The following is a 16,214-nucleotide window of genomic DNA, read 5'->3' as shown; positions in this document are numbered from 1 at the left end:
TTTCCGGAGTATAAGTCGCACCAGCCACTTTATCCATTATAAAGAAAATAAACCATAAATAAGTCGCACTGGACTATAAGTCTCATGGACATACAGTTATGTTAACTTAACATGAAAAGTTCAGATGATAATATTGTGACGGCTACCGTTTTCGGATGCATATTTCACCAGTCGTAACTTGTATGTATATATGTATGTATGTAATCAGAGTATGATTTTCTTTTTGGTGGCATTTTTTCGGGCCTTCTCTGTTGTCTTGTTAAGTTATCAGTAACGTTGAAATTTTTATTTTTCTATGGTGGTCAGAAGTCGCAGGAACATTCACACAAGCCTCGAGTGCCCTCTCGTGAGCTGCATTTTACCTACCTATGTTTGTATTTTGCGGACCACATTGCGAGCCGAACCATGCAGCACCTACCTGCGCAGCTCATGACCACCCAGCGGTGTCGATTCAGCTCCTTCCAAGTGCAGATGCTAATCCTCCGCCGTCGCTCAGTGCTCCCATGCAGCTCTCTTTGTCAACTCTGCTCACACTGATATCCAAGGGTTGAAGCTGTTTTGTTAGCCGTCCCGGAATAAACACCATGTTCGTCTGTTTCAAACGCTTTTCACAATCATCGACGCCAGCTCCTTCCAAGTGCACACGCTAATCCTCCGCCGTCGCTCACCCAGTGCTCCCATGCAGCTCTCAGCGTCAACTTAAACACTCTGCTCACACTGATATCCAAGGGTTGAAGCTGTTTTGTTCGCCATGCCGGAATAACAGCAAGCACCGTGTTCGTCAGCTTCACACGCTGTGGGTGAGGTGAGGAATACGCGTCCATCGTTCTGTTCTCTGATTGGTTATCGCGACCAGCGTGACCTATAGGTCGGCCGCCATACTACAGTGCCCATGATGCATTGCATTTCCTTTTCCGGTGGCCATTTTAAAACATAGATTGACTCTGTCACGTAAAATTGTTTTGTTACAGTAAATTAATTGAGATCCTACTGGTATATTTTTCATTTATAAGTCGCACCGGAGTATAGGTTGCACCCCCGGCCAAAACATGTAAAAAAGTGCGACTTATAGTCCGGAAAATACGGTATGTATGTATATATGTGTGTGTGTGTGTGTGTGTGTGTGTTGTGTGTGTGTGTGTGTGTGTGTGTGTGTGTGTGTGTGTGTGTATGTGTGTGTGTGTATTCCCAGTATTGAGACATTTTATGCTTTCTAATAACCCCTTTCCTCCAAAACATTTTCTTTTAAGGACACACATGTATACAATCCCAGTGGTGAAAGTGGTAGTCCTTTGAGTCTTAAAAATGTAATCATGTTAAAGTTGCTTTCATGTATATTTTATTTGATCTTCAGGAATATGAATTGTTGCAGTATCAAACTACTTTTCGGATTAGGTAGAAACACATACTGTACAGCCTGTGTTATATTAAAACAGTAGAGTCAATATGACTCAGTAGGACAGGAAATACTGAGAAATGTTTCTCTAACAATGCTAGCCTAATTCATACTACAACATGAACATGGTTTAAATACTTTCCAAAGTTAAAAAAGACAAAGGTAAAACCTTATCAGTGCCCTGCAGAAGGTTTATATCTCCAAATGTTTATGCTGCATTTGGCCTCTGTTATCCCCACACTGCAGTGACCTTCACTTGAATTTCAGAGCATCTCATCCATTCGTTTGTGTAAAATGCTGCAAAGGATTACCTGGCTTTTATAGTAATGCCAGTAATCTGAACTAAATGATGACATTATGCTGCAGATGCAATCTTCTTGTGAGACTCTGCCGTTTGTAATTCTGCATTGTTTTTGTGCCTTTAGCTGGTGAAAGCATGCAACACAAAGTAGCATATGAAAGAACAGAAATGCACTTACTTACATCAATAAAGATGATGTAAAAAATATATTTCAAATTGAAGAAAGTGCTCAATTTCAGTTCAGGAATTGAAATCTCTGATCATAATTTTGTCTTCAGTTAATCTATGACATTGATGCCAATGCATGTTTTTAAAGTGGATTATTGAGTGACTATTTTGTAAGTGACTGCAGGTCTTGCATAATAATCTCTTGTTTGTTGGATCAGATCAGGTTAATGATCTGCATAGTGTGGTTGCTTCATTATGGCTGTTCAGTATTTTCAGGTGTTTGATCTGCTGGTCATTACCAAAGTCTGATAGATAGACTTGCGATCAGAAGAAATCATATATCATTACAGGTGAACTAATTTTTTTATGTATTACATTGATTAAAGTATTTGTCATAGAATTTTGTCTCATTTTGCACATTGCCCTTCAAAAGGACTCAGTTGCTTAGTGCTCGAGTTGATTTCTGTTTAATTAGTGTTTGCATACAGTGCCTGTGGTGTAGTATGAGAAGGTGTGAATTGTGGGATTCAGTTGATTCTTTGATCAGTAAGGGTTGGTCGTATGGTCATCTTGGTTGTCTTGAGAGGATAAGAAGCCCCGGATCCATTCTTCCAATGAATGACTTTCCTCCTCATACCGCGCCCCTTTGCCCTGAGCCACATATGCTTCTTATTAAGGTTGATTTCACTGCAGGCATTGATCCACCATCCACCTGCCAAATGGGATAAGCACACTGAGATGTAAGGCCCTTACATTTCACTTTATCATATGTATGCATCATTTGTAAAAATCTTGGACACTGCTTACCTGAGTAATTTCGACCACACCTGGAGTTCCGGTGGCTGTCATCATCTCTTGTGGAGAAGCTCACACTGGTGGTGTTTTCCATAAAATCAAACAGGTCATCAGAGATGTGGTCTAGATGAAGGGTGTAGTGTGTACTGGGGCCTTCTAGTGAAAAATGGTACTCAGCCCAGTGCTTCTCATTTTTCAGACCTTCAACTTCAACACGAAGGACGTATCTTCTCTGTTTTGTAAGGCTGTGGATTTTCTTTAACCCCAACCAGAACTCATCTGCATAAAAACATCAGTTAGCCTTTGAAAAGGCAAAAGAAAAAGTGATTCTACTGTGGTATTAATTCTTGGTGAGAAAATCTTCTCTCACACAGAAACACTCGTGCTTATGGATATCTCACTGTACTTTCTGCTGTTTGAGGCATTGTGATGCCTACACTGATAATGGCAAATACTGTAACTAAAAAAATGAAAGAACTCACTGTCCATGTCTCCAAAACCTTTGTCGTACTTTTCCCAAGTCTGGTCAAAGTCCACTGATCCATCAACCCTTCGTTGGATAACAGTTGAACCCCCATCTGTAGATTGAAGGGGAGACATTTCCATATAAAGAAGTTCTTGTTGCACAAGTGGAACACAGTGTTCACAGGAACGCTCCTTATATCGCTCATCTCACCTACCTGAACCCATTTCGCAGTAAGCATTGAAGGGCTCTGATTGGTTTGGCTTGATTACATAGATTCCGCTGGTACCCTCTTCTGTATCAAACAATTCACTGCAGTCCATCGGAAGATCTGAAGTACGAGTACAATCAAGAAAGATGTTGACGGACATTGTAAGAGATCTTGTCTTTGGATGAACACATTCTCTTCCAGCAACTTTTGTATTCTTTGTAGAAGGTTATTGAGTGCATTATAGATCCATTACTCTTATTAGTTGTGAGATATTTTCTGCTTGTTCCAGTATTTTCAACAACTCTACCATTTGTGTCCAGGCCACTTGAGTTTCCTGTCAGGTATTCAAAAGGATCTGGAGTTGCAGGATCTGAACCTATTACTTTGTTGACTGTATCTTGAAAACTGTCAAAGCTGAGCTGAAAGGGAATGCATAAGATCATGGTTAGATATATTAAACGTTTTAGCATTCTTAGATTGCCTATTTTCCTTAAACAGAATTTCACCATTTCTAATAGATTCACACAGTTTGCCTGTAACAGAAAAATGTGGCCATCTATTTTATTTGGCTTTAACTTGAGGAGAATGCTGTCTACCTTCTCCTCCAGGTTTTAATCTGGATTTTCTGGTGGTCAAGCTGATCATGCTGCTCCTTCACAGACTGCAGTAGATTAGAGATCGTCTTCTCCTGACCTTCAATCACTTCCTGGTGATACAAAAAAGTATTGATTATTGCTTTTTTTGTGAATTAGACTCCATAGCATACCATAAAGTGTCTATCATGTGAAGTTTGTACTAAAAGTACACATGGGTACAATTAATTAAAATTGTCATTACATTGTTTTTAATGAATTAATTCATTCATTCATTTTCTGCCACATATCTGGGTCCTGGAGACGAAGCAGCAGTCCACACTTTCATATCGTCAAGTTTTGTAATTATTTGCAAACAGAATGGCATTATCTAGATATTGTCTGAAAGCTTAGCTTCTCCAGAACAACATGAACGCAGCACAAGGTTTTTGACATTATGATTACAATTAGAGTACCCTCTCTTCTCGATAATGTCACTTCAGACGGCTTTAAATTTTGCACGATTGATTGATGTTCCTCTCTGCTTTTTTTATTTTTTAAAACTTGTATCAAACAAGTATAAAGGCTCCTTCACATATAGTGCGAATACATACAACTCAGGGCGACTCACGGCGGTAGAACTCGTATGAATGCACCACGAAACATCACGCTGAAAGGCAGGCATGCACGATGCCGGTGCGATATTTCGTGCATGCGGCGGTGTCTTTCAAGCAGGAACACAGTGCAAGCTGCTGTAGCTGCTCACACTGCTTTCCATGGGACGAGGTGCACCACATTGTGCCGCCGATCTGGAGGAAATTAAAATAAAAAGAAGCTGTATAATTAGTGAATATCACTGGGTTGATATAAATAATACGCAAAAGGGGATGCAATACAGAATCCCGTGGTTAAATAACCCTGGTTAAATAATAATTTTTAAAAAATGCCACTCACGGGATTGGAACCCACACACTTTGATTACCAGATGGAAACTTTACCACTGCACTACAATCACTGTCTTATAAAAGGAGTGTGAAATGGGTAAAATCAACAAGCAGATAAACGTATTTTCTAAAAAAAGAAAAAAGCGCTGTGATAACTGACCAAATGGCATTTGGTACGGCATATTTCTGTTGATACGTGACTGAAGACGTATTTGTGGCACTGCTAGGTTGTCCTGGTCCTGTGGCAAGCCGCTCACAGCCCTCACGGCCCGACACACGTGTCCTGTCAGACGTGACATTCAGATCGCATGCTGTGTGTCCACATGAATTGACGGTACGGTACTAAGGGGCCCTAAATTAGCATTTTTTGTTAGGGGGTGTGTAAAAAACAGTTTTGAGACAAAATGCAAAATGGACAACAATGTTGTTAAAGACAGCTCTTTCTGTTGTGTAGGATTGTGTTGTGCGAACCACACATACACAAACAAGTGTTGGGGTGGAGGAGCGGGGGGGAGCTAACGCTCTGGCATGCCACATGTGCACTCGGCAACTTCACAGTCGTGGGGCACTTAGACAAATTTCACTGCCAGCTCGACAGTGATTGTCTGCTGACTGTTGTAGTGCTACTAGTGCAAATGGCCAAACATTTTCTAAGTGCCAAACAAGCGGTGTTAGATGTTTGTGTGTGTCAGGTTGAATTTGGCCGACACCTACCGCTAGAGGGTTCGATGGGCTCGCACAGCGCACACAATTAGTTGTAGCAACAGGTGTATGAGGCAGCTACAATTTTACACATTTTGCACACGGTTCCTGCTTCATGCGCACTTTATGCGCAAATCAACCAAATTCGCATTGGGGCCCTAAGGGGCCCTAAATTTGCATTTTTTTTGTTAGGGGTGTGTGTAAAAAACAGTTTTGAGACAAAATGCAAAATGGACAACAATGTTGTTAAAGACAGCTCTTCTGTTGTTGCAGTCTACATATTGAACAGTATCACAAATGTTGGTCCGAAGGACTGGCTTGGTTTGAAGCTGAAATACCATATTTACACATCTGAGAGCCCAGGGTCGTGCATCAGCCCACCCCCTTGTTTTAAGAAAGTTGGTTAAACGGCTACCTGAAATAATAATTTTTTTATTAAATGCCGATCTAAAATAAATTAATTCCGTGACCCCCAGCATGTTGTAAAAAGCAAATAACAATTAGTTTTTACATTTTCTCGCCATTTGTTTATCCTGTGCTGTTATAGTGAAAGACTCTTGTGCAAGAAACAGGAAGTGTTCTGTGAGAATATGGCTAGCTTTATACAGACAGCAACAAATGGATTATTTAACTGTAGAGTTGCCTAGATTTAAACATGTAGGAACTTTTTTAAGCTTCCATGAGAGCCAGAGTCTTCTGTTTTAATATAAACACTGCAAAATGTGTCAGTGCAGTAAACTATTGCCCTCGCGGTAATATTGAAAACTGACTTTGCATGACAACTGTTTTTTTTTTTTTCGGCTGCGCCAAACAGGTGATTTTTTTTTTCTTTTCTTTTCTTTATTTCTGAGGAAATCAGACATTTTATTGAAATGGGCATTTCGACAAACATAATAGTTGGCTGAGTTGATGCGACTGCCCAACCCCACTTCAAGCAGAATTTTGTGCGGAGCGTCCAGCGCGCTCAGACGTGTGAATACAGTAACCATTTTGAAAAATATATAACATTTAAAAAAAAAAATCCTCTTTGCTGAAATATTTTTCATCACTTTTCAGCCTAGAATGTCAAAACAGTGCAGTTATTTTCTGCCGTTTCATTTTTTTTCCAGCTTGCTCAAATTAAATTTGAGTAAAACACAGTAGCGCTGCAAGAAGTTAAGGGACAGTAAATCTTTTTTAAAGATTACTGTATTACACCCATTGCTCATTATCCAAAATGATAATTTCATAGGTCATTACTTTAAGTAATATGTAATGACATTTTTTAAGGAGTATGTTTGTTGATTTAGTCCAAGTTAGACCAGTTTATGAAATGAAATGACCAATGAAATGTTAAGTGGATTAGAGAAAACCTGTTCTTTAACCTAATATACAGTATGCCTGAATGAGAACTTGTCATGTTATTCATAGTCATCAGATTCTCACCTTGAGTGTTGCAATTTCGGTATGCTGATCTGCCGGGACCATGTACTCTGACAGCCCTGTTAGCCTCTCCTCAAGCCTGCCCACCTTGCTTTGCAGCTGCATATGCTCCTGTATGATGTTGTTGATCTTTGAGTTGATTTCCAGTGACAGGTTCCTGATCTCCTCGTTGTTGACCTTCAGAAAATTAGTAGTCTTCTTCAACTGTTCCTCCTCCTCTTTGATCTCTGATGTCATCACAGAGAGCTGGTAAAAAGACTGGTCAAAAATGTTCAGCTTTTGGAAGATGTTGTTGATTTGGCCCTTTGTCTTGTGGACAAAGTCCCGGAGGCTCTGGCTGAGCTGGAGGAGGCCATTCCCAATGATGTGGACATCGTCCAACATAGCAAAGCGGGACCTTGTTTCTGTTTGAATTGGTTGTGTGGTCAGCGTCTGAGGTGGCACGGTGGGATTCTCTTCTCCACTTGATCCTGCCAGGAGGGTTGCAGCCATGGAATTGGCTACCACCAGCAAGAGGCACAATAGCTTCATTGGAATTTTTCTGGTCAAAATTGATTTTGTGTAGCTTGTGCTCTGTTCTCACCGCTGCTCTATCTCTCAGCTGAAATGATGTGAGCACAGCAGGCTGGTCTGTTCTGTACTGCCTTCTTAGTCAGGGGGGATTGAGCTGATCATTAACCCAGGGTTTGTTTTTGCTCTGCACCCCACCTCTTTCCAAATCCCTGTTTAAGCCTCCCCACGCCTGAACAAACAAATCACAGCAGTGAGCAAATGACATATACATCCCCCTTCTCTGCTCCCCATTTAACCCCACTCCTCCCTTTATGCCGCATCCACCCCCATTCTCCATATGTGGTGCAGAGCTTTAGCAGATCAGCAAAAAGCCAACAATGGCCATCACAAGTGGTTGATGGATTGTCGGTCTGTTCAGTCTCAGACCTTATAAGCCTGGCACACGTTTTGCTCTGATTAATAATGTAATGTGTAATTAACGCTCTAAGGTTTGATGTAGCAACCGGCACTGATCTCCCTCCTCTTCACTTCTCTCTCCTTTGTTTGTGTGTGTGTGTGTGGGGGGGGGGGGGGGGGGGGTCCCACTGTCCCACTGTCGTCTAGGCATGAATGATGTTTCAGTTTTGACAGTGTGTACTATTTTATTGTTCATCTTACTTTTTAATTTATTATATGCGTATGCGTATCTTAAATACACATGAAATGGTGAATAGTTGACTACATATATTATATATTTAGTTGACCAATCAGCTTTCATGGTTTTTTTAAAGCTAATTGCTGAACAGTGCTATACAAGTAGGTTCTTATTAGTGATGTGTCGCTTGTCTTTTTGGTGACTTCAAAATGCAAGCATTGTTGTTTATTTATTTATTGTGAGGCTACCAGATGTGTGCACTCTTGTGATCACATTGGTCTTTATGTAATGCTACTTGTATTGTGTGGTACATGTATGTTACATAGCAAGGTATCTTAACAGTGCAGATCTGATGTGATTCAAATGTGACAGCTACATTAGAGCTTATGGCTCTGACGAAGTGAGGCTTGGCCATTGATCATTTTCAGAGGTCACACATAGAAGAAAATGTCTAATTTAATGGAAATGAGTGAGTTGTTTAATGTTTACAAACTGTACTATTCAAAAGGCAGTATAAGATTTGTCTCATACTTTAAAATGTGGGTGTAGCATCACTGTGCTCTCTGATTATTTTTGAACTATTGCTATTCTGGGATTAGGGTATTGTGCTGATAACTGTCTTGGTGTTATAATGTATTGGTAAATCCACCAGAAATAAACTTTGAAAATGAGACTTGTAATTTTATAATTAAAAAAAAAAGCTGAAGAATGATTCAAAAGACCAAATTGATACAAAGAAGGAAAAAAACTTCAGAAAAATTAATTTTTGAATTTGCGTTAATTGTTTTGATAGAGGGGATATTTTGGTATTTTAGTATAAAAGTGGTACTAATAATAGTCGTATATTTTTATAACCTTTGGAAGCACATTCTTGATTGAAGTAAAGATAAGAAGGGAATGACTAAAATTAGCAGAGCAGAGAGATTCCCATGCATCTTTGTCAGCTTTGATTCCAGCTGTGGTCTCTACGGAGCTGTTACACACTGTTGCCAGAGTATTTTGCAATTTCTATCCCCGGCTTTGTTCCTTGCAACAACATTTTAAGAATTATAACCTAATTGCGATTACTTTTTCTACTGATGGAATTTGTCATAATGACCAGAATAATATAAGTATACGGTGCAAAAATAGATTTGTTTGTTTTTAAAAATCCTGTTTAAAGACAAAAAATTCCTGTTGAGATAATGTAGTTAATTTCAGACATACAGAATGAGATTAAGCCTTGGACTCATCATGAAATTTGTTTGTAAATAAGTAGTTGTTTGTTCATTCATTCATTCATTCATTCATTTTCTGCCGCTTGTCAAAAACATCTTGACAAAATGGCTCATCCCGCACTTTCCTGTCCTCGGTCGAATCCTCCAAGTCTTCCTGAGGGATACCAAGGTGTTGCCATGCCAGTTTGGAAATATAATCCCTTCAGCATGATGTCCTGGATCTTCCCTGGGGGCTCCTCTCAGTTGGATGTGTCTGGAAGACTTCCCTAGGGAGATGACGGGGGGCATCCTCACCAGATGCCCAAACCACCTCAACTGGCTACTTTGCGAAGAAGCAGTGGCTCGACTCTGAGTCCCTCCCAGATATTTGAGCTTCTTACTCTGTCCCTAGGTATAAGCCCAGAAACCTGATGGAGGAATCTCATCGAGAACTGTCGATGGTTCTTTGTTTTATTTCGCTTTAATCTTATTTTTCCCCGCTAAACCCCAAAGAGCATAATGTCTGTGAGTAATATTACCTTTTTTATGTTAAACCGACCTGTTATGGTCTTCTGAAACAGTTGATAGATGTATTTTATAAAGAAAAAACGGGACCGATGCTAACGCATCAGCATTTCTATGGCATTTTCAATGTTAAAGTTAGCATTAAGCTGTTCGCAACAGCACATTTGTGTGCATTTGTTTTCTGTATAATAATTAATGGCTCAGCGTTTGTTGTCGTAAAAGAGTCAAATGTATTACAAATTGTAATTTTTTTTTTTTGTTTGTATATTATAATAATAATAATAATAATAGCAACAACAGTAATAATAATAATAATAACTAATAATGCTACAATACAATTTTAGAGAAAGAGACAAAAAAGAACCTGAAAACACAACAGAAAATATAAAGCCAACTAACAATGAACATAAATGTAGAAATAAATAACTGTTTCCTGTGAAACAGTTATTTATTTACTTATTTATTTATTTATTTACACGGCATAACAGTTAAACTCTTATGACGTATTCACACTGGACTGGACGTCATGCGAGCGACGGCGTCGAGAGGTTGCCATGTAATCCCTATGGAAGGACGTGTTGTGGCGTCACAAAAGTCCAAGCCACACAATGCGACGCGATGGACATGAATAAAGCGATTTTGAGTGATTGGCGCAATTGTTTCGCGATATCGCATTGCATCACGTCGTGTCGCCCTCCTCCCGAAGTTGAAGAATCTGAACTTTTTCATTTTGTTGCGCCGCGATGACCAGTCAGGGACTGGATATGTAGTGATGTGGAGATGTCTGAAGTTTATACTTGATGTGGACATGTCCTGTCTCTGGCAGTCAGCCTGTGAGCAGGACTTATGTCCCTTTTGTCCTTTATTTAACACAATTATGACAGAGTTTGAGGGGAGAGCGCTGAACTGCAGTAGCAGCCAGTTTTTTTTTCTTTGTTCACATGTGCGCATGCGAACGGATCATCCGTGAAGATAATAATATATAGATAGATAATAATATAATAATAAGATAATTTTATTAACTACACAGATGTATAATAAAACAAATGGTGATGGTTTATAACACAGTTATGACAGAGTTGGAGAGGAGAGCGAGGAACTGCAGCAGCAACCAGTTTTTTTTTTCTTTGTTCACATGTGCGAGTGCGACCGGGGCAGGAGGTCCTCAAACTAGGTCCTGGAGAGGCGGAAGTACCGCTGAAAGCGGCCATCATCCCGACACAACTCCTGCAGCAAATGATGAATTTGTGACATCGTGTGGCGTCCGGTGTGAACGCAGTTCAAGCAGAGTGACACACTGGGCGATGGTGGCGCGTCCATCGCCAGGCGAGGGATGCGAATTTGTGGCGTCAGGTGTGAACCCGGCTTTACACCTCCACTTCATCCCTGTTTTATTTAAGTTTATTGACAATTTGTTTCGGTCAAACCATATTTTCAATTTGTTAATTTCTTCAGTGATTTCCTCCAGAACTATCTGCAGAGCTAGAAAACTGCTGCATCCTAGTAAGAGCAGAATATTACTGGAATGAATTTGAATAAGGAAAGTTGTTTTTTTTTCTCACCAAAATGGATGCTGCACTCACTGCAATTTATTGTCTGGAATAGTCCCAGATTGAATTTCAGAGCTTCTAGAATTCAAACATTTTTGTGCGGGTGGTGTTGGGGGTAATTTTGGGTTACAGCTTTTTTTGTTTTTCACCACTTTAATCCCTGAATATGTCAATCGTGAGTCACTTTTGTGCAGATTAAAGTCACTAACTGAGACTTCTGTCTTGTTGCGAGAAAGAAACGAGAATCGTCCTCCATTCTGTTCGCACAGCTCCAAATGCTGCGCGGCTCTCTGCCGAGTCAAGTTAGAACGATAGAGTCCAGTCGGAATTAATAACTTCAAAGCGAAATGCCTTTTAAATCAAATGACACCTCTTTCCAAATGTTGTAATACAAACAAACTGCAATCGATCAAAACGTTTTTTCCTCCCAAAATGAGACATCCTGCGCTGACGTGCAGCAGCCAGCTGAGCTCAGCTCTTAGGTATGGAGAGACATTCATGCCAAAATGTCTCAAAAGAAATGCTTTTGACAAATCTACAGATTTTGTTTATTTTTATTTATGTCCAGAGATCAAGGATCCAGTGACCAATTTAAAATGTTGTTGACATAGAAAACCTGTAAAGCCTACTTTTAGTACACAGAAAATTCACAAGAGGTATCAATAAGGAATCGGATTAATAAGCAGAATCGATAATGGCATTGATATCGATAAAATCTTATCAATACCCATCTCTAGCGTGATCAGTTTGTACAATGACAGTAAGGACTGTGTCTGCATTCTCAGCATTACATCATCATCTTCCTCTTTATATTTATCACTTTACAAAATGTGCTGTAACTAGGGCATGCAGTTTTAAATACTTGTTTGATCTCACAGTAATAGGGTATGTTTGGAAAAAGATACTTATTTCCCATCCATTTGTAATAAAAATATAAAGAAATAAATGTACATTGAATAATCAATACTTTAGATGCATTCTTTGTATCTATCTATATGCATCTGTATGTGTCTGTATGTGTCTGCTTGTCAGATTGGCCTCAGCTTTCGGATATGGCTTGCACATGGCATGATGATGTGCATCCTTTATTGTGAAAATTTTTGGGATTAATTTTCAAAACCTTTATTTTGAAGCCATTATCATTATTGTCGCAAGGCGTAACGTCCTCATGCACAAGCTTCAGCGGACTGTTGACAAAGACGAGTCGCGCTGCATTAAACAGATGCCTATCTCTAATGCATTCATGGGGGAGAGACGGAAGAAATAAATTAAAGAAATAAATAATTTTTCAATTTCAATTTTTCAATTCAATTTCAATTTATTTTCCTTTATATAGCGCCAAATCACAACAGAGGTGCCTCAAGGCGCTTCACACAGGTAAGTCTAACCTTACCAACCCCCAGAGCAACAGTGGTAAGGAAAAACTCCCTCTGAGGAAGAAACCTCAAGCAGACCAGACTCAAAGGGGTGACCCTCTGCTTGGGCCATGCTACAAACATAAATTACAGAATAATTCACAGAACAATTCATGGACGAATATACAAGAATTGCTGTTGGTGCACAGGACAGGAGGGTCGCCAACACAAACACAAGTCCCATCTCTGGATGGAGCTGCACCTTAAACAGAGAAAAAACAGAATCAGGCAACAGAAAGACAAAAAATACTGTATAATGTGCCAGCATTAATCATCAAGAAAAACAGAAGAAATACTAAGGTGATCGCCGGCCGCTAGCCCTAAATAATACACAAACACTGAGAAATATGTACAACACAGATAGACACACAGATGCTTCTTGCTTTATTATCACAAGGCAGAATGTTGTCATGTGCCAGCTTCAATAAAGATTGTCAACAAATCTCCCACTGTTCTATAGGAATACATAATTCCTATGGGCACTAGTTTTCTAACCATTAGCATTAAAATGTGAAGATGTTATAGTTTGCTTCCTGCAGTTGCTCAGAATGACATGATTTATGATGAACCTTGTTTCTCCTTTTGTGTTTTTCAGAAATCTTCTGTATGTCAACCCTCAGAGTCTTAATTTCGCCAACCGTCAAGGCTCTGCTCGCAATATCACAGTGAAAGTGCAATTTATGAATGGAGAGGACCCAAGCAATGCAATGCCGGTATGTCACGTGTCCTGTTTTTTGTTTGGCTTAGTCAATTATAACTCAGATGTCCTTTACAGTCATAGTCAGAATTCCTGGCACCCTGTATTTTCAGAAACTAATTTAAAATATATGTAGAAGCAAATGCAATTGAATCATTTGTTAGTATTATTACTCAGAAATATAATGTACTGCTCTTTGTGAAACCTTTTGATGGAGTTGAGGTTCAGCAGCAATAGACAGTTTTTGGAGGTCACTTTTAGGTTTAAAGTTAAGCTATTAGCATAATTGTGCAGCTACACAAAATATGCAGGTGAAGGTTTGAATTTTGACATTTAAAATGGTGTTTAGGGCATTGGCAGAGTGGCCTCAAGGTTGGCCAGTGCAGCAGCATAAGCTTGTGGTATGGCACATCTGCCGAAAGGTGACCATGCATGTCAACGAAACAGTGTGTGTTAACAGATAGTCGTAATTCTTTACAATACAGGTTTGTGTTCGTCTAATATTAGTGTTTTCTTTTTGTACAGATTATATTTGGGAAGTCCAGCTGTGCAGATTTCTACAGAGAGGCTTACACTTCTGTGGTGTACCACAACAGGTACCTATCGTCTTCATATTTGGCCTGTTGGAGTTAGAATGCTGTCTTACTATGTAAAGTGTTGGATGGTTGATAAAATGTAGGTGAAGTAAAACTTACCAAACACAAACAAACAAAAAAAGAAATAAAATAACCCATGATTTTAATTGGTTATGTGTAAAATCTTGTTTTATCTATCTTTTATTTAAGTTGTAGTCCGAGTTTCATGTTAAGCCCCGGTCACATGGCACTGACAAAGCACACCAAAGCCAAAATGAAACAAAAAATCTGATATCTGTTTAACTGTCATCCAGTTTCATTCCTGTAGCTGGTGCTTCGTCAGAATGTTCAAACTGTTAAAAAATGTGAACGAATTCCAGCGACAACCTCAATTTGTCCGTATTTTGTTTTGCTTTCTATCTTGACATTTCCTCATCGTTTGCATAGTTCCCGTAATGTCAGAGTTCTGTTTGACTATCGTCCAACTTTGTCCAACCGCCTAAGTCTGACATCTTGCACGAACGTTGACGATGTCTGAACAGATCAATAACTAAAGCTCTGACGAGCTGATCGTAACTTTCTTGTATCACTGATGACTCGTCCATGTATGGGACGAAAAGCAACATTGTCATCCAGAAACCATAGCGGGAAGAACGTTTTATCAACTACTTTAACTATTTATGCACGTTCCAGCTGTTTGTGGCTGGCCTGCGTGTGCACACATGCTGTTAATGTGGAGACAAACCTGTTGTCATAACAACCAGATCCCACACCTGCAAGTGCTGCGAATATGAGGACAAGGCTGGCTGCGCTCTGTCTCACACCCGCTGTCAATCACGTCATCCTGAATGTTTGGTTTTGATTTCGATTAAAGTGTCAAGGTCGATGTTTACTTCATTTTATTTTGTTAGTTTCGGTTTTGTTTCGTTCCTTTATGCGCTCTTGATTCGCAGGCTTTTCAGTGATGGGAAAAGTGGAGGATCATTCGTCCACCTTTTCTCAACGATTTGTGACTTTGTAACTTTTCTGCCTTCGTCCAGCTATCGCCGTGTGACCGGGCCCTTAAACATACTTAAAGGAGAACTAAGTAACTTTGGTCAGTTTTTTGCTGTTTTGTCTTTTTTTTTTTTTTTTTTTTTTGGTCACATTCTTCTCTACAGAGCTCCCCCTACAGCTCGGGAGTACATATTTCACAAAACTGTATTAAAAACTGGCACCAGCCCGCAGCCCCTCCACACATACACAGAGATCAGAGCAGACTGAGCTCTCTCTCTCTCTCTCTCTCTCTCTCTCTCTCTCTCTCTCTCTCTCTCTCTCTCTCTGTGTGTATTAACAGTGAGAAAATGATATCATGCATTCAGACCGCTTCAAATTTTGCACCAAAGCTGACCCCTTGCTCTGTCATTTCTGGCTCTGCCGTGATTGTGGACATGTAAGAAATGAAGCCTTTGATGGCTTGTTCTTATAGTTGCTAGCTCAAGGATGCCTCGATCAGGAGAGTGTATGTGTTGTGTAGTGCCATAAAACAGTTTGTGTTTCTCGCGATACCTGAAACTCTCATTCCCTGGACACTGGGTCAGTGTCCCTGAAGTTGCAAGTGTGGGTTCTGCTATGAGACCCTTGGTGGGAGCGAGAGAGCCTTCATTATTCCCAAAACAAGTCATTTAACCATTGCAGTTATGCCAAAACTGTAAAATAAGGTAAAAAAAAGTTACTTAGTTTCCCTTTAAAGTCTCACAAACCTTTGACTGTGTGTAGGAACTCAGCCGCTAAGCAAATTTAAGTCTGAAGCATCATGTTGTAGTGCCTCGTTTCTGTGTGAGACATGCTGAATGATCTGGTCTGTGTGTCTTTCCAACACGGTCTTTTGAAAAGAGATTCTCTCTCTCATGAATGTCAACAACCATTAAAGCAACAACCATAAAAACAACTTTTTTATATATAAAATAAGGTTGCACCACCTCAGTGTCTATGGGATATTTGTGGTACAAGCTTTAATCTCTCTTTTTTAAGGTCTGTGTTGATGTATATTAATTGGCTGGAAAGGTGGATAATATGATCCCTTTAAAGCTTCATTGGGCAATCACTTATGCTGATTATAGTCATTGGTTATTAGCGTTGCTTTATGATTGGTC

General features: G+C 39.7%; 2 protein-coding genes across 5 annotated transcripts in view; one reads left to right on the top strand and one right to left on the bottom strand.

Annotated features, from left to right (window-relative positions):
* dock7 (dedicator of cytokinesis 7) overlaps positions 1-16,214 on the top strand; it is a 159,483-nt gene that overhangs the window by 38,264 nt on the left and 105,005 nt on the right. For all 4 annotated transcript variants that reach the window (XM_034179543.1, XM_034179541.1, XM_034179540.1 and 1 more), the window contains exons 15-16: positions 13,403-13,520; positions 14,030-14,100. In XM_034179543.1, the coding sequence (XP_034035434.1) occupies positions 13,403-13,520; positions 14,030-14,100 (189 nt within the window). The remainder of the gene's footprint in view (positions 1-13,402; positions 13,521-14,029; positions 14,101-16,214) is intronic.
* Positions 2,242-7,572, bottom strand: angptl3 (angiopoietin-like 3). Its single transcript, XM_034179545.1, is given in 8 exon segments — positions 2,242-2,577; positions 2,673-2,939; positions 3,143-3,238; positions 3,341-3,454; positions 3,642-3,753; positions 3,931-3,944; positions 3,947-4,040; positions 6,978-7,572. Coding segments are annotated over 8 exon segments (1,410 nt in total). The 5' UTR covers positions 7,506-7,572; the 3' UTR covers positions 2,242-2,392.

The sequence above is a fragment of the Thalassophryne amazonica genome, chromosome 10 (genome assembly GCF_902500255.1).
Source record: "Thalassophryne amazonica chromosome 10, fThaAma1.1, whole genome shotgun sequence".
In the NCBI taxonomy this organism is placed as follows: Eukaryota; Metazoa; Chordata; class Actinopteri; order Batrachoidiformes; family Batrachoididae; genus Thalassophryne; species Thalassophryne amazonica.
Note: the sequence above shows the minus strand (reverse complement) of the source record. Positions and strands in the feature narration are given on the sequence as shown.